The 27158-nt window shown below is 43.3% G+C and overlaps 1 protein-coding gene across 2 annotated transcripts in view; it reads right to left on the bottom strand.

Moving 5' to 3' along the window:
* The window catches only part of Tec (tec protein tyrosine kinase), a 109067-nt gene that overhangs the window by 59821 nt on the left and 22088 nt on the right, over window positions 1–27158 (bottom strand). Inside the window, exons 1-3 of one of the 2 annotated variants that reach the window (XM_029545251.1) lie at window positions 24963–25020; window positions 10196–10283; window positions 8552–8737 (exon numbers count right to left, since the gene is read on the bottom strand). In XM_029545251.1, the coding sequence (XP_029401111.1) occupies window positions 8552–8689 (138 nt within the window). In that variant the 5' untranslated portion in view covers window positions 8690–8737; window positions 10196–10283; window positions 24963–25020. Of the gene's footprint in view, window positions 1–8551; window positions 8738–10195; window positions 10284–24962; window positions 25021–27158 lie in introns of those variants that run through there. The other variant, XM_029545250.1, reaches the window with a different exon arrangement.

Genomic DNA, 27158 nt, shown 5'->3' on the forward strand with positions numbered 1-27158 from the left:
TATGCTTTGGAGGTTAGGGTGTGTGTGTGTGTGTCTGTGTGTGTGTATGTGTATGTGTATGTGTGCGCGTGGGCACATGCATGTTCAAGCATGCTTATCTCCCAGCATCATCCCTAGTCTTATCAACCGACATTTAGAGGAAAATGGAATTTCAAGGAAGCAACTCCAGGGCTCTAAGGGTCTCTAAGCCTGGCAGCTCCTGGTCCAACAGAGACAAAATGCTCATCGCATAAACTGTGACTGTGACATCAGAATGCTTAGGAAGAAACTTCTATAAGAAGCTAACTACAGTATGGCAAAGGCAAGTCAGTCACTTCAAAGCAGATGGATGGGAAGAGAGAGATGGGGAGAACCAGTTGACTTCAACTACGCTACTTCCCAAGCTTTCTGGAAGCCAACCTTTTACAACTGCCTTCGGTCCCTTTAGCGCAGTCTGTTGAATATATTCAGTGGGGGAAAAAAGAGCTAAATAAAACTTTGATGCAAGCTCGACTTTTGACTACCACTAAAAATTGCCGAGAGCTAAGGCTTGTGAAAATTCAATGAAGAAAACTTTTATGGAAATTGTCTTGTTGATATTGCTAAGCGCTGCTGAGAGCTAAGTTTTATAAAGAAATTAAAGCAGGCAATACCACTTCTGAGGGAAACTGCTGATGTTTCTTATAGCCCTTGTCTCTCTTAAACCACACATAACCAATGAAGCACAGCCACCACACACCTCAGCCGGGTCCCAGATATTTTTATTATTGTCCCTACCTAAAGTTCTAAGAGGATTAAATTCTGATTAAGTTTCCTTTTTGCTTGGTTAGCCATTGTGGATACTATATTCTTTATACAGAGCCTTCCATATACCTCAGGACTGATTTGACACAAAATAATAAAAAGTCAAGGAACCTGGCAAAAAAACATAAAATAACAACTGATTTTTTTTTTAAACATCCTAGCAGACCAAGCTGAAACAATACATTTGTGAAGAGGGAGATCATCCATCCTCAAAGACATGGAGCATAAGGATGAGAGCATCTTAGGGTGCAGAGATGACTGGGGCTTAAGAGCACCCGCTGCTCTTGTTCAGTTCTCAGTACCCACATTAGAAGGCTCACAACCACCTCTAACTCCAGCTCCAGGGGACCCGGTGCCCTCTGTTCTCCACGGGGAGCTGTGCACTTAGTGGACAGGATATCACACAGCCACATGCACACAACTGAAAAAGAAATTAAGTGAGTGAATCTTTGAATCTTTCCAGAGCAAGAGAACCTGAGGTGATTTCTTGCTGGGACCTGGTATACGTACTCACTGGGAGTCTTTGATGTACTTGTGTTTTACAGATGTTTCTTTTCCTTCACCAGGAGCACTAAAAAGCAGTTTCTTGGCCAACTAAGTTAATGTGTTAATGAATTATATCCTGGACTTTGGGGTCCGAAAGGAAGAAGGTAGAGAAACAGCTGTAAAAGATGCTGGGCACCTGAATGATACGTGACTACAGACTCTGCCGCAATGTTTGCATATTGATCTCAGTACCATTGTTCTGTGGCTATAAAAAGATGTCCACCTTGGGGCTGGAGAGATGGCTCAGTGCTTAAGAGCACGTGTTGCCCTTGCAGAGGACCCAGCTTCAGTACCCAACACCCACAGGGTGATTCACAGCCACCTTTAACTCCAGTTCCAGGGGATCTGACACCATCTTCTGACCTCTTCAGGTAGCAAGCACACACATGGTACACATACCTACATGCACGCAAAACACTCACTAAAATAAAATAATAAAATAAACTCTTTTTAAAAGGCCTCTGCGTTCTAAGGAAGAAGGGTGAATGTTTTCCAATGCAGATAATTAATTTAGCAAATTAAGATAGTGTCAGGCCTTTGACTTCTGACCTAATATCTTGGCATTTTCAAATGATTAATGAGGCAGGAGATCAGGTATCAAGGAGAAGACAACAAACAAAACTCAAAAGTGGAAGAACAGACAGAAGAAGAAAGGGAAGTAAAAGAGAAATGGGAAGTTGGCATAACTCCACTTTATTTCAGAAACAGGGAGGCTCAAATGCCAATAAGAAAATGAGTTTTCATGTAATGGTACAGCTAATTCTGTTGCTATCATATATTAGTAATCTCTTTCTAGATATAAAATTTACACTAAGCTTTATCAGAAATATGTATGTATAGGGGAGAACTAAGCGATGGTCCCATTCATGATTTAAGCCATCCCCTTTCAGTGTTGGCTGCAACTCTGGGATGAAGGGGCTCTGACATCTACAGCAATAGCTCTACAGCGTGATGCGAATGCTTCCAGGGCCTCTGCAGTCAAAATGAATTAGTATCCCATGCCACACCAACTTCCCAGCATGCAATGAGGTGCTACGAGACGCAAAGTTTTAGAAAGGAACTAGAAGGCTTGTATGCCCGAGGTATCCACACCTGGTGATGAACTAACCTACAAGGAAGAAGCATTCGTCTTGGTGGCTCTTATCCCTGTGATGCTAAGAGCTTCTAGCTTTCCAAGCCTAGCTCAAGAAAACAACCCTCATAGGACCCAGGACGTCCTCTAGAATGTAAAAGCTTCCAAAGGTGTTCAACCGTCTGTGACGTCAGAACTATAACTAATTGCTTTCATTTCCCGTCAGGGAATTTCAGTGAAAGACGGAATCAAACATCTGATGGTCATGGATAATCCCACTCTACTTGCTTCCTGAGTAAAGGTCTCCCCAGCTCATCTGCAATCCACTTAACTACATATCACATCACATACTGAGCATCCACATGTGCAAAACCCTTGGCAGTGAAAAGATGGGTGAGCCATGATCCTGTCCCCAGCTCTCAGAAGCTGAGAAAGAGGAAAAAAAAAAAACAGAACAAAACAAAACAAAACAAAACAAAAACCTTTCTTTTTCATTATCCCAATACCTTGAGCACCATGTATCACACTAGAAACGTACAAGAATGAGAATCTGAATTTCTGTTAGCCTCACTCAATAGAGACCAATTGCATGTGCTACAATTTTTAGGACTCAGTTCTGAAACTAACTGTGTAGGGGCAAAGGGCAAAGGAAAAACACCTTGACACTGACTTGACTCCAAGTCCAAGACCAGGGCCAAGAAACAGTAAAACCCACCAATCCCCAAACAGGAAAACCCACCAATCCCCAAACAGGAAAACCCACCAATCCCCAAACAGGAAAACTCACCAATCCCAGCGCTTGCCCAAGCTCCGGAAATTTAAATCCTACCAATCAATGCTCACCCTGGAATTCGCCAACCTGGAAATCTCTCATCCCCCAAGAAATCCTGTATAAGCCCTGCCTTCTGCTTGGTTCTCCCCCAACAGAGGCAGCTCCCCTCTTGGGTTTTTCCCTCCCGGTAAATCTTGGATGTGAGCTTTGCCATGGAGAACGGGTTTGTAGTATTCTTTGGCTCCTGCCTGTAAGGATATTCTCTGAGCAGAGCTCTAACACTTTTGCCCAAGTGGAGCTTTTACTGAGGAAACCTCCCCCTGCCAGAGCAGAACTTTCGCTGGGGAAACCCTTCCCCTGCAGAGCAGAGCCCTCACCAGGGAAACCACCTCTCCTCTCCAGCTCAAGCTGTTAACACTTGCATTGAGAAACCTGGCCCCTGCAGCAGCCTGAAGCAGAGCTTTGGTAGGAAACCACTTCTTTAGGGAAAGCCCTACAGAATGTCCCTTCAGAGCTGCAACGTGTACCCACTGCTGGAGCTCATACACGCCAGGAAAGGGTTCAGCCCTGTAAACGTCGGAGATGATGTTTACAGAGTGGGTCCCCAGGTTATTAGGAACTTCTGTCTGACATCATTCCAAACCACAACTTCCCACAACCTCTACTTGAAGTTGGAGAATTTTCTAGAATTTACCAGGCAACCCTATTACTACTGACTTATAACAAATGAACCACCGAGGGAAGAAAGTAATAGATATGTAGGCAAGAGCTAGAGGTGCCAACTCCAGAGCTCCTGTCGCCATGGAACCTGGTGATGTGACACCATCCACCTGGCAGAAGAGCCTGTTCTTGTCTACCACTCTGAGCCTTTCATTTCAGATCTATGCTGCTGTCAAAATGGAGACGAAAATGAAGCTAAGCATATAAAAAGATACAATCTACATAAAATAATTTTAAACTCCATTTACAAACTGAAAGTGTTATTTTAGAACATCCAATTAGAGGCAGACAGGATAAAAAAAAAGTCCTGTTCAGTGTGAATTTTTTAATACAAAAAAACTATTTCACAACAGTTGTAACTGAGAATAATAAAATACACTCAAATTAAATTTTATCTGTATTACAGGTTATAACTGTTCTCTCTCTCTCTCTCTCACTCTAATTTTTTCAGGAGTGACAAGATGGTTTCAAAGATAGGATTTGAAGAAACAGCCCTGCAATTTCTTGTAAGAATATGCAACTTCTAGTATGGCACACTTTATGCAAGGCCTTTTATCTTTCTTTGCCTTGGTTCCTCATTCTGAAATGAAACCAAATTAGCCTGTGTGTGTAAAGTACTTAGCACTATGTCCGGCATGTAGTCAGTGTTTCAAAAGTTATAACCAGTGTGCCTGAGAATGCTAAGCTAAGAAAGGTCCGCTTATGAACGGGCTGGACCCCCCTCCACATAGGTAACAGATGTGCATGTTGGTCTTCATGTGAGTCCCCTAACCACTGGAGAGGGAGCGGTCTCTGACTCCGGTGCCTGCCTTTGGATCCATTTCCCCTAGCTAAGCTGCCTTATCTGCTCACAGTGGGAGAGGATGCTCTTAGTCCTGATGTGACTTGATGTGCCAGGGGGGTTGGTACCCAGGGTTGGAGGCCACCCTTCTCAGAGAAGAGGAAGGCAGAATGGGGGAAGAGGTTGGGAGGGTGGGACTGGGAGGAGAGGAGGGAGGGGACACCTGGCTTGTCACACTGGCCCCTTGGACTTTATAGACTCTGTGGAGTGTCCATGCTGCATCAGACAGTACTGCAGCCAGCAAACCAGCTGCTGTCCAACTGAAGTCTCCTGCTCTCTTAGTGATAATTGTTGCAAAATTCACACAGTACTGGGTTCTTTTACTAAACAGCTCAACATTTTTCTTTATCATTATTCAGCAGGATTTGTTGTTGGTTGTTGTTGATGTTGTTATTGGTTTTGGGGGGGTTTGTTTATTTGTTTGCTTTTTCAACAAACTCCAGTCTTGTGCTTCCCTGACTCCCATCCCCGTATTGAATGGAGCCTCCTCAGGAAAAACAAGGGGCCTATCTCATTGGTCATTTAGCTCCCTAAGTAGAAAGCAGCACCACGTACCATGGTCTGTGTTATTGTAAAACTGCGTGACATAACCTGTGAAGATCTCCGTTTCCTCATCTCCCTGGAACACGCACAAACGTGAACAAACTAGCCACCGGAAGAGAGGGGTCGCAAACTGAGGACACCAATGGCCCGAGAGTTTTCCAATGTGAGACTTAACTGGATAGTTTAACTGGGTTTTCTGAAGATCTATCTAAAACAAACTTCCTCGGTACACTTTGAAAAGCACACCGAGTGGATTAGCAAGGAACAGTTTCAGGACAGGCTTTGGCCACCATGTCGCCGGAGCTGGGTACAGAGACTAAAGAAAGGGCTGCCATTCAAAGCATTCGATGGCCGTGAGGGAACTACGAATGGGGACTACTAAAGCAAGAGGCGGCCTCTTCACTCTCTGTTGGTTTTGGGGTTGGGGTTTTGGTTTGTTGTTGTTGTTGTTGTTGTTGTTTTGTTTTGTTTTTTTGAAAACAAAAGAACTACAGACAATTTAAATCTCTCAAATGGTCCCAGTGGTTTTCAGCTCATTTCTAGACTCTTACCTTCTAACTCACATTCTCATGGGCTTCCAACCTCACTGGGCTTTTGAGTTGTGATTCTAAGAACAGGGAGACAAAAAGCAGAAGACTCATATCTGCAAACAGGAAATGAACACACACCCGCAAACAGGGAAGTAACTCCAGTATGAAGGGCTTCTTGGATTTTCTAGATAATAGGCAGAGAGGAGTCATTTGAAAACCTGCCCAGTATTGTTAGAAGTACTGTTAAAGAATTCTGATTCTTATCTTTCAATTATAGTTCAATATAATCAAGTATTTGTTGTCTTAGGTGTATGGATCTAATCAATGGCTTGGTACATGCTAAGCACATACTAAGCACACACTCTACCACCTGGTTACGGCATCCCTACGCCTGGTGACTATTCACCTCTTACTGTGAGAGGCAGCAAACCTGCGATCAGCTGAAGAAGCAAGTCACTAACGAACGGCAGGCCACCCACGACAGCAGAAAGCACGAACAATCCAAACACCACCCCACACACTAGAGTAGTGGAGCGACAGGAAAGGAACTCAGCTAGTGGCTGGGGTCACGGGGCCAGTGAGCAACAGCCAGAAAAAAAAACAAGAGCACTGAATAAGGGTTTGAAGAGGGAGTTCTACGTGTTGGGCAACCACATCATTCCGCTCTTTCCGGTTCTTACAACCACTGATGCCGCTTCACACTCAGACAGTGGACTGGGATCTGAAATACGGGGGGCTCGCCTGTCTTTTCTCTGCTTACACAGTCAGAACACTTTGAACTTTGCACAGTTGGCCTTGCACACCTATAGGTTCTGAGTCCATAGAATCAGCCAACCCTGCATCTGTTCAAACGTATACAGTCTTTTCTCGTATTATTTTCTAAGCAATATAGAATGAGTAGTTTTATAGCATCAATATTATATCTGATATTACAAGCAATATACAGACAAGTTAAAAATACACAAGAGGTTGTATACAGGTTACATGCAAATGTTTCACTCTTTTATATAATAGATTTTAGCATCTGAGGTGATGGCGAAAAGAACCAGCCCTCTCACAGATATCAAGGGCCAATCGCATACTAAGGATCTGCAGAGTGAGTTGGCCAGTGTGTTGCATTTTCTCTTTATGGGTATGGTGTTTTGCCTGTATGTGTATCTGTGCACCTCATGCGTGCTGCTCCTGCAGAACGGCATCAGACTCCTTGTAACTGTAGTTGCAGCTGGCTGTGAGCATCCATGCAGATACAGAGAATCAAACACGGGTTCTCTGAAAGACCAGCCAGAGCTTTTAGCCTCTGAGCCATCTCTCTGCCCTCGCTGAGTTGTACTGTAACGGCATCACTCCATATTTAAGTTGACAGTGTAGGTTTCTACACGTTTAGGGGTTGGTGCCTTTCCTACTCATGACCACCTTTTACCACTTCTGTTGTTATATTTCTATTTTCCTGGATTTACTATGGTAAATTTTAGTTATAACAAATCATTGCCATGAAGCAAAAACTTACCAATCTCTCCCTCCAAATCTGTTTGCAATTTTTAAATAATCTTTACTTCTGGAAACAATTCTTTCCTGAAACTCTTTTGGGTTTGTGAACTTCTCAGATAACATGAAAATGTAGGAGGCATATCATATAATATGACAGTTCTCAATAGGCACCTGACATAACTAGTCACGTTAATAATTCTGGGTACACATACATATATGTATTGAACATGGGTAAAATGAAGGGTAAGCTTGGTCTTGCCTCAACCTTAGTTTTACAATTAAAAGTGTCAAAGCTTTGGTTTTCAGCATTTTCAGGGGTTTATAGTTAAGGGAATAGGGACCTATGGTGCATGAACCTGAGATAGCGCTGGTCATAGTGTTATGTATGCCACAGGAGAAGGAAGACTGGTTCAGGAGAAACAATGTCACTCTGCATAAATCACGGGAACCAAAACACAGAAGAAGAAAACAACCACAAGACAAGTAAACCAGCAGCTGACAAAAATGCCCTAGGAATAGTCGCAATTCAGTCCAAGCACCAGGGCCACCAGGCATTCACCCTGCCCACATTTGCTATAGCACATTGTCAAGGAAAATCCGGTTCCTAGCCATTCTCTGCAACCTAAAATTATTTCTAACAGAAAAGACTATGGCAGTAGTAGAAGATACCATGTCCACCATGGCAAGGTTTTAAGTTGGGTCAGAGACAGCCACTCACTCGCATTCCTTGTGGGTAGCCAGATGTTGTCTAACCAATAGTCTTGCCCACAGTACCTCAACATCCCACAGCAGACACCAGTAGACACATGGATCTTTAATCCCCTAATCCCATCAAAAACACCACAGTAGATGCTTAGCATCAAGGATTCCCCTGTAGATCAACTTCAATAAATGGTTCACCGAATAACTGGTGGTGGGGAGATGGCCACACAAAATAGCTTGGGCTTTGATGCAAAATATGGCGGTTTGTGGGGGAAAGCCCAGTGCTTAATATGCCTAATAAACTCTGTAAGGACCTATAAAATACAGGAATGGATTTTTCTCTGGCAGATTTATTCATTCGGGGGGCTGCTGCCAAATGGATGGCTGCATATCTTAAACGATAATGACAGACTTGTGCTGAGTTCTATCACATGCTAAATCTCAGCTTTCAAGTCTCAATGACAATAAATTGTAACCTCAAGTTCATTAACTCAACGGAGAGCAACAGTGTCAACGCTGAAAACAGACCAGAGTAGACTGCAATTGTCTCCTACCTCCGCTCGACCCTCATAGTAGCTTAGCACGGATTTTGTAAGGACAAAAAGTCTCTCTTTGTAGTTTAAGGGTGATGTCTTCTTTTTCTGCTGGGACCTTTTAATGAGAATCTCTTCTAGGATAGTGTTAAAATTCATCTCGGTCTTCTGGTTGTTCTTTCTCCTGCCATCGACGATCTCCAGATTCTACGGTAAGAAAATAAAACAGTGAGGATGTGGTGTTAATTTCCTACTGCACTTCCTAATTTATAATGTCCTATTTCCTAATGCAAAATGTTCAAGGCAAAGAGCTCTTCTCTGATTTCAGCCTCCATCCTGCCCTGACATTTCCTAGGAAAATCTAATCAAGATTGATGATGATGATGATGACGACGACGACGACGACGACGACCATGATAACAATGGTGATACATGCCTGCCTCTGTCTCTCCCGGTATCCCTTAGCTCTCTAGTACCTTCTGCTATTTGACTCCAGAGAACAAATACTTCAGATGGCAAAGTGTATTCCATTGCCTGTGTTGTTGATTTAGACCTCAAGATCTTGGTATGCAAAGCAGCATAATTGATTTAAACGATGAATGAGCATGGTAGTGGATACGATTCACTCATCTGTAACTCAGTGAAGATGTCATCTTGATCTGGTATCGTCGTGGTGCCACAGGGAAGCTATTGCTACAGGGAAGTCCCCTGATAAATACACCATCATGATCGATCCATAGATGCTATCCAGATCACAGGAGAAAAGAAGCCCACCTCGTCAGAGCTAACCCTCCTCAGGACAAGCTGCCTGGATACAAAGAACCTCAATCCTGTACCTGGAGCATTTTAAAATGTAAACAAGAGCTGGCAAGATGGCTTAATGGGTAGAGCTGCTTGCCACCAAATCTGATGATTCCCCAGAAAACCCCAGGATGGAAAGTGGGAAAACAACTCCTGCAATGTGTCTTTCTGATCACTATGGTATAGCAAAGGAAAGAAGGGAAGGATGAGAAGGGAGGATGGGAGAGGAAGAAGGGAGAGAGAGAGAGAGAGAGAGAGAGAGAGAGAGAGAGAGAGAGAGAGAGAGAGAGAGAAGTAAAATTTAAAATTCAACCATATTTAATTCTCAACCACTTGAAAACTCTAAGGCCTGCAGACTCTTCTCTGAGGCAAGCTGACTTAAGGGTAGCTTTCCATCCCTTGCCTGTTCCATGCCCTTTCAAGAAGCAACTACAATCAAACCACAGAAATAAAAGGAGTCTCCTGAAGCACATTTAGCACAATTTAATAATGTAACCTGCGACTGGACCCTGAGCTACTAAAGAAGTCCACCACGCTTCCTTCCAACTTGTGACTTCATGTTCTTCTCTTTCTGATGACCACCAACCACTTGGGCTCCTCTGGTTTTTATGAGGGTCTCTTTAACAGCATAACCTCCAAATATCCACCCCTTGATTTAGAAGGTGTGTCGGGTGTACAATGAGATGTAGATAATTAACTTATTGTGAATGTGGTATCCAAGCGTCTGTTACAGTTACATTGAGTTCCTCTGTCATTTCCCCAGTTCGAAACATCCTGAGCTCATAACTGGACAATGGCAGCACCTTCCCAACTGCTCTCCCATTACCCACACTCTTACCCCACTGAACTCTAACTACCACCTACCCCTTCTGCCCGTTGACTCAGCCTTCAAAGTTCCATCCACTCATTTCATTCTTCAGACATCCTCAGTGTCCTCAGTGTCCTCCGACACCTGCAGGAGAAAGCCAAAACTTAGTCTGACCCTGGAGATGCTCACAATCCAGTTGCAATAGGACATCCAATATCCACTCCAACTCTCCCCCTGTCAGTCCAAACATTGCTCAAAATAGCCCCTGGACGTGCAGGGTCACCCCTCCTCAAGGTATTCATCCTCTGGTCTCCACCACTCTCCCCAATCCTCTCTCTCCATCTATGAAAACACCATCAACTCGGAACACCCCTCCTTGGAACAACCCTTCCTCATGTCTCTAGCTAATGAAATCTGCCAATACCTGGGCCCATAATCTCTCTCGTTCATCACCAAGTTCATCAAATTCTTCCATGTCTAACAGCATAACTTCTCACCTAGCTGTTGATCTACCAAGTGTACATTAGAATCACCCAAATAATGCTTTAAAATACAGGTAGGTATCTAGGCTCTGCTTCCATTTTTCTTTTAGTATTTTCTAGGTTTGCAGTGGGGCCTGGACATCCTAACTCTACACGTAGGTGGAACTGTGTCCTACTTTCTTAAAGAAGAACCTGAAGCCTTGTGCCTCTTCCTACCACCCAGCTACTTGATAAACATTTGCAACCTGGACCCATTAATCCACATGGATCATAAATGAGCAATCAAAGAAAGTTTATTCTCTTTTCATCTAAGTTGGTCCTCTTACTATATTACAATTTTGGCCTGTATTTTGGTGTATAGTAGTAAACCACAACCCTCAGTAGGCTAAGGAAAAAGGTTCATAAGACTCAAACCAAACCTGGGATACATAATAACGTCCTGTCTCAAAGATAGGTAGATAGATAGATAGATAGATAGATAGATAGATAGATAGATAGATAGATAGATAGATAGATAGATAGATACAAATGATAGATAGATAGATAGATAGATAGATAGATAGATAGATAGATAGATAGATAGATAGATAGATAGATAGATATGAGAGATAGATATGAGATAGATAGACATGATAGAGATAGATAGATAGATAGATAGATATGATAGATAGATAGATAGATAGATAGATAGATAGATAGATAGATAGATAGATAGACTTTATATTGTTTTCCTGAGAAACTATTGGTATGCAAACTCTATTTCCTTAGAAATCTTTATAAAAAGACATTTTCAGGAAGGAAAGAAAATGGCTACTTAGGAAAGGTTACCAGGGATGAAGCAGGCTAGGCTCTAGACACACGTGTATAGAACATGTAGTTCTCATCCAGGAAGCAGCTCCAGTGTTGCCTCACAGTACACAGACTTTGGAGGGCAATGGCTACAGCATGTCCTAACTGCAGGAAACGTGAGGAAATGTGATTTTGCCAGCTGCAGACAATTTCTGCCATTGTGTGATATTCAGAATTCTGGGGACTTTTCAGAGAGTATAGAAATGCTAGGCCCCTGAGAGTGGGTTGTTGGTGTTGGTTGCTGTTGGTCATGGTTGCTTGGTTGCTGTCGGTCATGGTTTGTTAAGTAGTTGTTCTCAAAAAGGAAGAAGAAATTAGATGTCCTGATGGTGAAAATCAAACTTGTCCCAAGGATCTCGATGCCCCTAATCTGCAGGAAGTAGTGTAATGATAAGCTTGCTCCCTTCCCTTTCCATCTTTTTTTTCCCTCCTATCTAGTGCTAGGGGGCTGGAACGGAGGAAAAAGGATGGAGAACAGAGGAAGAAAGAAGAACCCACAAAATAGTGAAAGATCAACTACAACAGCCTCACTATGCAACTCTGGTTGGCCTAAAACTCTATGTAAATCATCCAGGCCTCAAACATTAAAGACATTGCACCACCATGCCCAGCTCCACTACCTATGGCAGGCAGGAGAGCTGGCCCCGAGGTCATCAGGGCAGGAGAGCAGGCCCTGCCCCTCGCCTGGGCAGCACAGTAGAGCTGACCCTAGGAGTGAGGGTTGCAAGTGTGCTGGCCCAGAGGGTGTGAGCAGGAGAGCTGCCAGATTGACCTCTCAGGAGAAGATCCAGGGCTTTGAGTTGGCCTGCCCTAACATCTACCCATTGATAAGCAGGCCAGTCCTACAGATCCAAAACAATAAGATCTCCAAGATACAGGGAAATAATGTGAGATCCAAGAGGATCCTAGTGAGGTTCCAGTATTCATAGAGTGGCAAAAGCCAGAGGCCTGGTCCCAGACCAACAAGTCATTGCAATGAACATTTGCAAGTAAAGAAGTGTGGACAAAAGGGTAGAATGTGGGACACCCTGTGACACACTACAGCTTCCACAATGAGATTCTTTTCCTTTCTGTTGGGGTGTGGAGAGGCTGCAAGGGTGGAGGGCAGGTACAGGAGAGGGGGAGATGAGTGGGACTGGGATGCATGATGAAATTCACAAAGAACCAATAAAAAGTTTTTTTAAAAAGAAAAACAAAAAGGCAAAAGACCTTCAAATCTCCCATCATGATAAAGGGAAATTCCAAGATAAATGACAGACAGCAGCAAACAAAGTGGCCAATCTCTCCAAAAGATCAAGTTAGAAAGTTCCTGGGAAGAATTCTTGTAGAAGATAAAACTGAATACATGGGTAAGCTTATAATAAATTAGCTAAACATTATTAATATAATGTATGAAAGTAATTAATTCCAAGGAAAATTTTTAAAAATCATACAGGAAAACCATACAAAACCAAGCACATTACATCCTGAATTTGGCTACCTAAACAGAATCCACAGCATCAAAATAATATAAATTATAAGTAATAATCTTGCTACTATTATAAATGGTTTTGGAGGGCAGGAAGTGTTTTTCTGTGTGGGTGGGAGGGTAGGTTGTGCACGAGAGCCACATTCTCTTCAGGAGTGAGCGACGAGGCGCAAGAGGAAGTAAAATAGAGCCTAAATTTGAAATATCAAGTGATGCAAGCAAGCGGTACTACTTAGAGATTATCAAGAGATAACATTACACCAAGATTACAGAGATAAACTTGGCTTTTCTGTGAAACTGATAAATGGGGCAAAGTCTACTCTGTAAAACAGAATTAGAACGTCCTTGGAAATTGACAGAACAATGACCTTAGGAACGTGAGACTCAGAAGCCAATCAATAGATTTTTAAACTATGACCCTGAGATCTCTCTTGTTCTGATGAACTTTTTCAATAAGATTTAAAGCAAAGAGGACACTTCCTCAGACTAAGATCTGTTTTCATGGAGAGCTAGCCACCTTAGGGGGTCTGCATGCGCGCACTCAGTCTGCGTGTTCATTATGTGGCTCTGTAGCACAAGTGAGTCCATTTTGATTTTCGTAGTCTGGTCTGTGGGAGCCTGGAACAGAAGCCCTGTCAAAATCACAGCTTCCCATGATTTTTGTTTTGTTTTTTTTTTTAAAAAGATAGCAGTCCTAAAAAGTTTGACAAAATAACAATGATCATCTCTAGCAGTCAGAAAACTCTAGAAAACAGCGGAGGAACAAATGAGCATGTTCTCCTCTTCCCTAAACTGTAAAGCCAAAGGCAGATCATCTCACTGCTGATGTAAAAAAAAAAAAAAATCCACGAAAACACCAAAATACAAACTGCGATATCGCTGCCTATCAAATACTACGGAATCTAGATCAACACAAGGGAGGAAGCTGAAGACAGAGTTCCCCAGAAACACTCATCCGTGTCCTGAAAGGTCGCCCTGGTGACCTTCCAAAGGTACCTGTGAAATCCAGAAGGGTGAGCAGACCACAGAAGAATGGCCCTTTACACAGAAAATACACTAAAATTACAAGCATCATGATTTACTTTTACCTGCTCTGTGATATAAGTCCCCTCTACGGTGTCTAGGCTAGTCTTGAATTTCCAAGCCTCAAGAGAACCTCCCAACTCAGCCTCCTATGGGACAGGCAGTACAGGCTCATAGCATCACACTTGGCATAGTTGACACTGTCCACTACTAAGCCCTCAGATGCATCGTGTCATTCCATTCCCTCAATGGCTTTTCTGAAGCACAGACCTACACACTAGTCACAGACTGAGAACAAGAGCCAAGCCTTAGTCTCTGCTACAACTACACCACCAATCCCACTCACTGCACTATCCCGGAAAGGAAGGCAGAGGGAAAGGGAAGGCTAGCGAGCTGTGTGCTTCTCTAAGCAGCTTCATTTAGGAAGACTATTGAAAGCAACTGTTCATCTTCACCAGACCACAGACACAGCCTAGGATGGAAAAGGAACCTTCTCATCTCCAAAACAAAAGGGAGCTGCCTTCTTTGAATAAGAAACCAAGCACACTGATTTTCTGAGTGAAGCGTTGTTCTCCTGTGGTCTGCTCCCCCTGTGGATGGTAGCTTTTGAGAGATAGGAATATCACTGTCTTAGTCAGGGTTTCTATTCCTGCACAAACATCATGACCAAGAAGCAAGTTGGGAAGGAAAGGGTTTATTCAGCTTACACTTCCACATTGCTGTTCATCACTGAAAGAAGTCAGGACTGGAACTCAAGCAGGTCAGGAAGCAGGAGCTGATGCAGAGGCCATGGAGGGATGTTCTTGACTGGCTTGCTTCCCCTGGCTTGCTCAGCCTGCTCTCTTATAGAACCCAAGACTACCAGCCCAGAGATGGCACCACCCACAAGGGGCCCTTCCCCCTTGATCACTAATTGAGAAAATGCCTTACAGCTAGATCTCATGTAGGCATTTCCCCAACTGAAGCTCCTTTCTCTGTGATAACTCCAGCTTGTGTCAAGTTGACACAAAACCAGCCAGTACACTCACAGTTTGTATTTGGGAGGTTTTGTTGAAAGTAAGGGTATCCTCAAATATTCCAGATCCATCTCCCAGACATTATATGACTGGGTTAAAACTGTCTTTCTTAGTTTCTCTAGGGGACAGAGAAACTGTCAATATGTTACCCAGGCTGGCCTGGAACTTGTGGTTTTCCTGCCTCTGCCACCTAAACGCTGGGTTTGTGGGCATGTGCCACCATACCTGGCTGCCAATAGTGTCTTTGTTTAATAACTACCAAATGAAGTGCCCCTTTTCTATGTCTCACTGGAGCTAAAGATAACTTTACCCTTTACCTCGGCGCTATTAAAAGCTTAAAACAGACGTTATCAGACTTTATACATATATGTCCTGAAGCAGACAACTGAGAAATAATGTCACCATCTCAGTAGTGACAAACTCAAGCCACCAAAGTTATATTCTCTGTCCAGTGTTGCACAATCTGCAGTCAAGCTGGATGCTTCAGTTTCACGATCTGACAATTGCAGCGAACAGATCTTAGAACCTCGTGGATCACGAAAGACTCTGCCTGAAAAGAGTAAGCTAAAAGATCAAGGGGCTCCTAGGGCAGCCCATCTGGAAGGCAGGCCAAAGGCAGGAGAAAAGCAACCTCTGTCTGATTTTAGAACCACACCTCAGTTAGTGCTGCTCTCTCCACTGGCCAAAGAAGCTTCTGTTTGCAGCAGGCAATGATAAATGCAGACCCATCACTAGCAAAGTGCAGAGAAGTGACTGTTAAGTCTCAGCCTCAAGTAGGGCATCTAGAACAGCCCCTACCAGACTCAGAAACATGGAGGAAGATGGAGCAGGAGAAAATATAAGGAGTAGAGGATGGGTAGGAGCGCTGCAAAGCTGTCACCTGGACATGGCACAGCTATGAACTCAGCATCAGTGGGAACCTGCGCAAGACCCGCAGAAGATGTGCACGGAATGATGGGGTCCATCGACACTCCAGCACAGTCGGGAACCATTAGGCATCACTCCCCCCTGAGGACCCATGGGCAATTAGCAGTTACGGGGGAGGAGGAGTAAGACTCCTTGGTGGTGTGGCCAGTGGCAAGATGACCTTGCTCTGGTAAATAACCCCTTGACCCTTGTTCATACAAGCAACCCTAATTAAATGTAGTGGAGCATACACGTGGGGGGTGGGGAATAGGAGGGGAACTTGCTGGAAAGAACAGGCTTGGTGAGGTGGGGTGAGGATAAGAAAGGACAGGAGGGGAGATATGATGAAAGTGCAGTATGTATGTATGTATGTATGTATGTATGTATGTAATTATGAAAGAATTCTTTAAGTCATCAAAATAGGACATGGCATTGTTTCTTCATTATTGTGGGTTAACATTTTTCCTTCCTAATAGGAAAGCCTTGCAAACACTGAGAAAGAAGTCTAATGATTTCGAAGAGAAAAAAAAAAAAAAAAAAAAAGAACAAGTGTTCTCTCTTTAAAATAGTGCTAACACATCCAAATATAAAGTGAAAAGAGTTTTTTAGCATGTATTTATGCATAAAAATTGTGGAAAAAAAGTAAAAATACTCTTTGTCAGGAGTTAACAGCAATAATCTAAAGGGGCTAAATATTAGATAAAAATCAAAATACATTTATTTTTCAGAATATGCCTGAATCACACTGACTTTGTTTTGTTTTACTGGGAAAGTTAGGTGGACTCATTTTCAATGGTGATATTCAAGCATGAATTGTCAACGTGTCAACTGGACAGTAAATTACCCTGATGATATCAAAGTTTCCTGGTCCATCGTTCAGCTCTCCAATGCTAAAATCAAGCAGTACCTAATGTGGCTAACTTTATAAACAAAACCGGTTCATTCAGGCCACAGCTCTGGAGGCTCTAGAGCTGCCGCCTGCGTGGGTTTAGTTCTGTGGTTTCTCAGCTGAATCACACTGTGGAACATACAGCAGCAGGGCACGGGAAGCCAGCAGTACCATTTCCATATCGGAAACCAAAGAGCAGGATGAGGACAGGCTCCAGCTTTTATAACAGCCTCAGGAGAACACTAAACACTACTGGAATCCTAATGGCCTCTAAGCCCTACCTCCCCAAGGCCTTACCACACTTGCGAAGATCCATCCCCCCAAGCACAGGACGAGCAGAGACTGGCATCCCCCTACCCCTGTTCCCCACAGAAGCCACGAGTGGGACAGTTGCTCTTACATCCCCTGCAGTGTTGGGGGCTGTTCTCTCACCCGACCTCAGATAACTAGAACACACTGGCCATTCCCAACCTCACCAGTCTTGTTTTGTTCACCTTGAACTCCTTCCTTCCCCAGCTACACCCCCCCCCCACTTCACTTGCTCAACTTTCCTCCGAGCTAGGTGTATGAGCCAATCTGTTCGCAGGAATGCTTTCAGACGTGACTATAATCACTCATTCTGACATTGATTGCATATCTAGGATGACAATCAGCTACTTATGAGGCATGCAGGTGGTTACAAAAACGAACAAGCCATGATGTGTGCAGTGAGAAAACCAGACAAGGAGAAAGAAGGACACTAGGATCTGTGAAGGACTATAAGAGTGACCTACTTGACATATATTGGAATTATTACTAACACAAAATGCTCTTCATGCCGTGCTCACAAAAGAGTAAGCCATTGCCCCCTCTTAGAGTACAGTGAGTCGCTTCAGTGAGGAAATACCATACTAGCAGAATGTGACGGAAGGTTAGAGACACATCAACGGGTGAATAAAGTAGATGTCAATGTTCAGATCTTGATGGACACATCTTGACATAGAAATTCCTTCTAAAGATCATCCACTTTCAGTCAAAAAAAAAATCATACAGAGAAAAGGCATGTTTTTACTATTTCGTTTCAAACATCTGATAGTGGTTTTTCTCCTTTTTGGTTTTAATATTGGATATTTAAACTCTAGAATGAGCTTTCATTTTCTTAGTATTCTATTACTTATATGAATGAAAAACAAGAACCTTAGCTAAACAATAGCGATTCTTTTAGTTGTGATCATTTAAATGTGACAACTCCACCTGCTTTCCCAGAGGCCACTCAAGTACCAGAGGTACCAGGTAAGACCTTGCCCCATGCCCTATGCCTGCCAACTCCCCTTAAAGTATGCCTAACAGCCAAAAACTGTACCAGGTTCCCTGGATTCCATCTTCCAGCCCACAACTCCACCTGCCTTCCCCAAGGCCACACTGGCACCAGACACAGCAGGCCAAGCTGACATTAGAGACCCTAGTGGCAATGTAGCCACCCAAAACCCCATGTAGGTCATGTAGGCCACAAAAACCCCAGCGCAGATACCCCCAATGAACCTAAAGACTCACTGGTCACCAGAAAATCCAGGCCACTCAGGCCAGAAGACAGGGAAGAAACAGAAGCCAAGAAAAAAAAAATCCAAAAATCACCCATCTAACAAAGATAAACTTAGAAATCAGCCCTAAACCTACAATAACCTCCAAATCGAGATGATTAGAGACCAGCATAGGGACACAATCAACAACAGCCAGAGCAGTATGGCAGCTCAGCTATCCTACTACAAGTCCTGGATATCCCAACACAGCTGAAGAACAAGAAAATGACAATCCATTCAGTCTTATGAAGAATGTAGAGGCCTTTAAAAAAGAAATAAATAAATCCCTTAAAGAAACACAAGAAAATACAATCAAATAGATGAAGGAAATGAATATAACTGTTCAAGACCTGAAAATGGATATAGAAGCAATAAAGAAAACACAAACTGAGAGAATCCTGGAGATGGAAAACCTAGGTAAGTAAGTGAACAGGAGCTAGAGGCACAAGCATCACCAACATAATTCAAGAAATGGAAGAGAGAATCTCAGGTGTAGAAGATACAATAGAAGAAATTGATACATTAGTCAGAGAAACTGTTAAATCTAAAAAGTTCCTAGCAAAACATCCAGGAAATCTGGGACACTATGAAAAAAACCAAACCTAAGAATAACAAGAATAAAAGAAGAAGATGACCAGCTCAAAGTCTCAGAAAACATTTTCAACATCATAAAAGAAAAATTCCCTAACCTTTAGAAAGAGGTGCCTATTAATATACAAGAAGCTTACAGAACACCAAATAGACTGGACCAGTAAAGAAAATCTTCCTGCTACATAATAATCAAAACACTAAATGTACAGAATAAAGAATATTAAAAGATGCAAGGGGGAAAGGCCAAGTAACATATAAAAGCAGACCTATCCAAATTACACCTGACTTCTCAACAGAGACTCTAAAAGCCAGAAAGTTCTGGACAGATGTCTTACAGACTCTTAAGAGACAATAAATGTCAGTCCAAACTACTATACCCAGCAAAACTTTCCATCACCATAGATGGAGAAAACAAGATATCTCGTGACAAAATCAAATTTAAACACCATCTATCCACAAATCCAGCCCTACAAAAGATACTAGAAGGAAAACTCCAACCTACAGAAGTTAACTACACTCAAGAAAACACAAGAAATTAATTACATGTATTCTTCACTTTCCAAACTAGAGGCAGCCCAAGCATATGGCTGAAATTAAACTGACTTTTCCCACTTGGATTTAATTCTTTGATCCAAATGCATTCTCATGGAGAAAGAAGAAAATTCAACACACACGAGACAAATGCTGAGAAAGAATCAAGGGCACCCAGGACATTCTAGATGTTAGAGCACCAAGGAGAATCCACAGAACCTCCCGGATGGTGCGAAGGTTTGAGCATCTCTCCTACTTTCTATGACTTTCCATTTACCTCCATCCCAGAACCTTTACTGTCATCCCCAAATCAAAGTTCTGTCACCCGTAACATCTGTTAAGATACACTAATCTTCACGCTGGGCACTTCTCCTTCTGTATATTACCTAAACTAAATCTCTATATTACATTCTGCCAACATAGTCTGAAATGTCATGACTTGAGGCTTTACCATACAGTCCATAAAATAAATCAATGCCTATTTTTTTCCAGTACACTATGAAATTCTTATAAGCAAACCGCTGCCTGTCCCAGTAGATGGGAACTAACACAAAGCGACCCACAATTGGGAATGTTCGGTGAGAGACCTTGGAACACTCAGTCCTAACGGGATATCTCCATCCATCCTTCCTCTCGGGGCTCAGGAGGCCTGCTGAAGAGGAGGCAGAGTGACTGAGGGAGCCAGAGGCGGCGGGTGACTCCAAGGTAATAGTGACCTCAAGACACAGCAGGCGTAACATGAATTCACAGAGTGTGGCAGCACGCACAGGTTCAGATGTGACCCCAGAACTGAGAGGGGAAGTGGACCGGAACTCCCATCCCTAACAAAGAAGCTATCTCCAACTGACATCTGCTTGCAAAGGAAAAATGTAGTTTTCTCCCATGGAATTTCACTGTGCATAGAAACCATACTTAAATGTAGGCCCTAGACCAGCAGCAGACAATCGGCACAAGATGACCTCAATGGTATTTTTATAGACTTTGTCTCGTAGTGCTTGCTTTCTTTGAGCATTTGGGGTTTTGTTGTTGTGTTGTTTTTGTTTTGTGAGTTACTGGTATTTTTGCTTGTATATTATGGTTTCCAATTTCTTTGTTTTCATAGTGTGTGTGCATGTATATGTGTGTGTTTCTTGTGTTCTTCCTTTAGTTCTGTTGGTTTTAATTCTGGTTTATTTGGGGGTTTTGTTTGCCTGTTTCAAAGAGAGAGAGAGAGAGAAAGGGTACAGAGTTGGGTGGGTGGAGAGTGAGGAGGAGCTGGGAGAAATTGGGTGAGGGAAATACATTGTATGGAAACGTTTCAATAAAAAAGAATGGCTGTATTTATGTCATATATGTAAGCTTTCATTTGGTCCCACACCAATTTCTCAAACATGTGTTTTCAAGTCTGACTACTTGGTCTTACATAAATCAAGCAAAAGAATATACAGTGAGCATTACCTGGCAGCCAGAACCTTACCTGGAATAAAAGAGCCATTTAGTAGGTAATTACTGTAAGTCCTTAACTGAATTACTTTAGAATCTAAACCTCAGAGGTCACCTAAGAGTCTGTTTTGTAGCCCTCGCATTTTCAGGGTCTCCTGCTGTCACTGGACAGATGTAAAGGAAAACAAGTCTTTTATGAACTGAAACACAAGACCCTCACCGTAAGCTGGTGATCTCTGTAATGTAAGTACCCATCTGCATTTTCAGTCAGTGTCCAGGAATCATTAACAGCCAGCCAGCAGGACCTGCCCCTTCTCTGATGCTCCTGGGAACCAGTTCTGCTCTGCACAGATCCTTTCCTGACAGTACTGGAGATTCAGGGCTTGTACGCCAGACAGGCCCACACCAGTGCCAACATAATTAATCTCTTACAGTCTTGTCTCTTTGAATGGGGGCATTCTGTGCTCACTAGTGTTCTGAGAGGCCATTTAACATGCATGTGGTAGCCTCTCAGGGAGAGAAGACTCCCTCTGTACAGGATAAGCAAGAAAACAGAGGCCAAAGCTCAAATTCTGAGGGCTCTGTGACATTCTTTATAAGATTTACAAGCTGAAGCTAATGACCGCCAATGTTGCCTTTAAAGCCCAATTATTTTAAAAAACTGATTGTGCTGGCTCAATAGAAACCTACTGGCTCACCAAAGAACTACAGTTTTAAACAGGAAAATTACTGGCTAAGAGGCAAGCATGTGCCTTTTCATATATGAAAAGACCAAAAAGATCTTTTTATTTCCAAGTAAGGGTCTCTCTGTTGCCGATTATGAACTCAGAGGATTTAGCAATCCTCCTGCCTCATCCTCCAAGGTGGCTGGGACTATAGACATGTAATACCATAATAAGAAGCCACTCTTAATGTGTCTCCTGATGAAGCAATACTTCTCTGAGCATTATCTTGAAGATGTTTTTCCTGGTACCCGAAAAACATTACCTCACTCTGCCAGTTACTCGGAGTGGACTGAACTGTCTAAGAGGCAAGGGTTATTGGAAGGAACTGGAATGGCTGAGCTGAGGAACGTGACTCAGACCTTATCGTCCCAGAACTTCAGGTAGTTCTAACTCCTTAGGTGCTGTTGTGCTGCTCATGAGGCTGAGGATGGGCACACCAACCTCAAAGGACCAACATCATAGGAACAAGCAAGGTAATGCACAACTTCTTAGACATACGCAAATGGTCGGGGGAAATGTTGCTAAGTTGGCTGTCACTGTGTCTTTATTCTGAACTGGTTCACATGTCCATACACAACAACTACTAACTGACCATCTAGTAAGTGCTAGATACGTTCTCAGGCTCCTGAAAACGAAATAAAATAGTCCCATTTGATTAAGCCACTCAGCCTAGTAAAAAGAGCAGGCATGGCAAAGCTAATGATTTAGTTACCATGTGCTAGACCACAGATGGCTTCTGCTGAGGCAGATGATCAGAAGTAAGGGGATGCCAGGGAGCTGAGAGTGCCATATACATTTGTGTTCCTAGCACTGCAGAGAAGGAGGCAAGAAAACAGCCAAAAAGTTCAAGGTCCGCCTAGGCTACACAGTGAGTTTCAGGCCAGTCTGGGTTACATGGCAAGTTTCTCTCATAGCAAACCAATAAACAAACAAACAAACAAACAAACAAAGACAGTGGTATCTGGGTTAAGCTAAAAAAACCTAGTAAGTTGTCACCCATGGAATAAAATGGAACAGGGCCTAAGTCAGGCCAAGGGCTCAGCACTGAGAAATGCACAGTAGTTGAAGAAACACAAACAGTAAAAACAGTTTGCACTAATTTAAATACGTCTCATTTTAAGGCTCCTCCGTCTTCTCCATTCTCTCTCAAGTATAAATAGTCCTGAGTGAAAGAAAACTATTTCCACCATTTAAAACAAAATCCAACCAGTCCTATACAACATTGGGTTTACTTGTTCCTAGGCGTTTTCATAAACACTTCATTGCAGCTGCACTTGACATCAGGCACTGTGTCAATGCACAAGAGAAGTCCTCCTCTTCGCTGGGCTTATACCCCAGTGGGCTTTGATGTGATGCCTTGATGTGATCCCTTGCAGCTTGCTTCTGTGTTGCTACTACGTGTGACAGTGAGGCATGGTTCCAGAAAACCAGATTGGTCAGCCATGTGCAGACCAAAAGTCATTAGATCCAGTTTCTCTACTGAGAGACATTAACATTGGCCAACGTCACCTCCCTCCCTGTCTTAATCAATATTATGACTAACAGTTTAACTGCTTTTGCACTCATTTTGCCATGTATAAATTGTACAGACTGATGGGCTGCCCTGGGATTGGTTGTACAGACTGATGGGCTGCCCTGGGATTGGTTGTACAGACTGATGGGCTACCCTGGGATTGTACAGACTGATGGACTGCCCAGGGATTGACTGTATAGACTGATGGACTGGCCTGAGATTGATTGTACAGACTGATGGGCTGTCCTGAGATTGATTGTATAGACTGATGGACTGTCCTGGGATTGATTTACAGACTGATGGGATGCTCTGAGATTGATTGTATAGACTGATGGAATGTCCTGGGATTGATTTTACAGACTGATGGGCTGCCCTGGGACATTTTCATAGTGGTTTTCTTAGATTATCCCCCTCCTACTGTTAGACTTCCTCTTCCCAAACAGTCTTCCTTGTTGACATCTTTTTTAAACCTAGATTGGAATGAACAAAAGGAGATATCATACTATCCATCATATATTTTGAGAATCAAAAGTTAATATTATGGGTATTTTCCCAAAATAATCATTATCAAAGGGTAAAATTTCACACACACACAAACACACACAAGGTTATACCTTATTCAGAGCTCAACTTTATTAACTGAGCTAAAGAATATAAAGCACTTAGACATGCATGTGCTGTGGAGGTGATTGCTATCTGAATTACTCTTGTATCTTAATTCCTGGAGCATTACAATAAATTACTGAGATGTTCAGGGAGATGACAATGTGAATAAATACAAGCAAAGAGAATATAACCAACATTATACTATCAATACCAGCACAACTCAAGGCTAGCCTACACAACTCAGTGAGACCCTGACTGTGTCTGTTCATGCATCCATCTGTCTCTGACTTGTCTCTCTCTCTCTCTCTCTCTCTCTCTCTCTCTCTCTCTCTCTCTCTCTCTCTCATACACACATACACTCACATACACGCTCACACATACGTACACATACCATGCACATACATACATACATACATACATACATACATACATATATATACAAACATACATACACACATACACACTCACACACACAGCACATATACCACACATATACATATACAAGCATTCATACATACATACATACACACACACACACACACACACACAAACACCACACCACACACCACACACACAAAGTGGTCCTTAGTGAGATATCTATATCATTCCCCCACCCACCCACCCGTCCCCTTGCTCAGGGAACAGAAGAGGAAGAAAAACTTAAGAGTTAGGTGGAGGAGGGCCACTGTGAAACACAGTCTCCAGGACATGGCATGGCCATTGTGTTCATATGTCACTGCGGCGTGGTCACTGACACAAGGTCAAGCCAACAAGATCAGGCATTGTTCCACCAGGCAGCACTAACTGGACCCTGGGGAATGGGGCCAGGTCGTCATCAAAAAAAAATCAGTGAAAGACATTCTAAATGAATATATAAATATTCTAGAGGACCGAGACCACATCACAGGGGTACAGCCTAGAATGCACAAGGCCTGGGGTTCAATGCTTAGGACCAAAATAAGAGCGAGAGGGAGGAGGAGGAAGGAAAGGAAGGAGAAGAGAGGAGAGGAGTGGAAAGGAAAGAAAAGCACAAACCAACCAATGTCAAGCACAGTGGAGTGAAACACAGTAGCACACTCCAACATCCCAGCACATGGGAGGCAAAGACGGGAGGGAGGGTGCTGGAGCCCAGGAGTTCAAGACTGACCCAGGCAAAGCTATGAGATCCTACCTCAAAGCAGACAAACCAACACATTACAGTGGGCAAAGTTCTCGAGCAGACATGTCTCCAGAGATTACTCACAGGTGACCAATAGCAAGGAAACAGTGTTTGGGTCCATTTGTCAGCAGGGAAATGCAAATCAAAGCCACAGAGTCCCACTTCGGACAGGACAGCAGCTACAACAGAAACTAGAAACAGATGGAGAATCCACTCAAGCGCAGAGAAGTCAGAACCCATCCCCCCCTCCCCCCCCCAATGCTGCTGCTGGAACTGAGAAGCGGCCCAGACGCTGACTCAGTGACAGGCCCTCAAATGCTGAAGTTCAGAGTTACTGTATGACTCAGATCTCTACCTAAGAGAACTGGAAACGTATTCATACAAAAACTGCCAAGAATAGCCCAAAAGTGGGACCATCCCGGGGCTATCAACTGCCGAAGAGACAAGCAGAGCAACGTGAAGCTGTGATGGGATAGTATCACACCACGGGAAGGAACTAAATCCTGGCACATGGTACCGCTGGGACCTTGGAAGCATTATGCGATAGAAGCGAGACACAAAAGACTGCACACCGCCAGTTCTGTTTATATGAAATGTACAGAAAATGTGAATTCACACCAGCAGAAAGCAAAGTCCTGATTAGAAGGGAAGAGAGGACATTAGAGGGGAGGGTGTGTGTTTGGGGGTGGGGTAACCGAGATCTTCACAACTTGGATAATAGTGATGGCTGCCGCACATTAGAGACAGACTCAAAGTCACCGGCCCGCACGTTTTCAAGTGATGTAAACCGTGTGTTCTATATAACTGAATTTATTCTCCAGGAAAGAATTATAAGGAAAAGAAAGACATGTGGATAGGAGATAAACAACACATAGATAAGAGTTAAAAGTAAAAGAGTTAGAAATCAAACAAGCAAGGAGAAAATGGAGTGGAACACTCAGCTTACGCGTTCTCTGCAAGCATGGGAAGAGAGGATGTAGTAAAATGAGCTCTGCCTGGTTCCCCAGGAGGTCACCGTGGAGACAGATGCGGTCCATCTCCAGAGTAAGCATACAGCATGAGCAAAAGTGTCCAGAAGCTGCTAGAAATTCTACCAGCTTTTGATAAGAGCAAAAACAAAAGTCACACCCACAGAGCTGTGCTGCCTTCTGGTCAAAGTGCTGAGAAGAAGTGACTGCTGAGTGTGTAACCCTAAATGAGACTTACGCATCGGCATCCCAGGACCAGGGACCATCACAGAGAAAGGTGGGAAGACAGTAAGAGGGAGAGGATAGAGACAACCTGAAATGGTGACTTTTGTATATGACATAGCCACTACAGAAATAAAACACGCTGTCTGTGACTACCTGCATAAGACACACACGAACGTGCACATACACACACCACAGGAGTAGAAGGAGGACTATTTGGGAAGAAGGGAAACCAGCAAGGATGGAATAAGAAAGGGTAATGGTGATCAATACGATCACAACACCTTCTATACATGTTATGTGATTGTCAAAAATACAATATTAAAAACAGACCTGGCGGGATGGATCAGTAGTTAAAGGCTTTTGCTTCCAAGCCCAAAACCTGAGTTCCATCCCCAGGAGCCCACATAGCAAGAGAGAAGCAACTCCTTCAAGTTGTCCGCTGACCTCCACAACTACCCTGGTCCACGCGCACCCCGAATACATACACATGTCAGTTAATAAATGTGATAGGTAAATAAACTATAATCAGCATTAGCATCAAATGGTTCGAATAAATTATTTCTCTTGATGCTATAGGACAAGCAGTCCTGGCCTGGCACCTTAAGGCCGAATATGTATGAATATGAATATGTATGAATATGGAATATGTATGAATATGGAATATGTATGGCCTCTACACTCAGCCCTGTGGGCTCAAGTTCCCAGAGCAAAGAGACCAAGGCACACACATCCACGCCCCTGAGGTTTTCCATGCACTCTGTGTCACTGGCCAAAGCCAGTCAAACTTCCAGGCCCAGAGTCAAGAAGGAGAGCGACAGCCCGAGGGCAGGAGAGAGAGTAGAGAAAAGGAAGACATCTTTTATTTCTTCAGATAAGGCACCCAGGAGAAAAGCTCGCGTCCATTTCCTTGGTTTCGCTCTACCACAGTTACTGCATTGGGCTTTGGAGGCCATCTTTGTGAAAAGGCATTTGCTTTTAACCACCACACTCCCTGCTGGCATCAGCAGACACAGATGGGAAAGAAGCCTTGCCAGTTAACGCTGGGAGTGGCAGGCAGGTGGGGGAGGAGAGAGCACTAGGCCATGCG

The sequence above is a fragment of the Mus pahari genome, chromosome 13 (genome assembly GCF_900095145.1).
Source record: "Mus pahari chromosome 13, PAHARI_EIJ_v1.1, whole genome shotgun sequence".
Classification (NCBI taxonomy): Eukaryota; Metazoa; Chordata; class Mammalia; order Rodentia; family Muridae; genus Mus; species Mus pahari.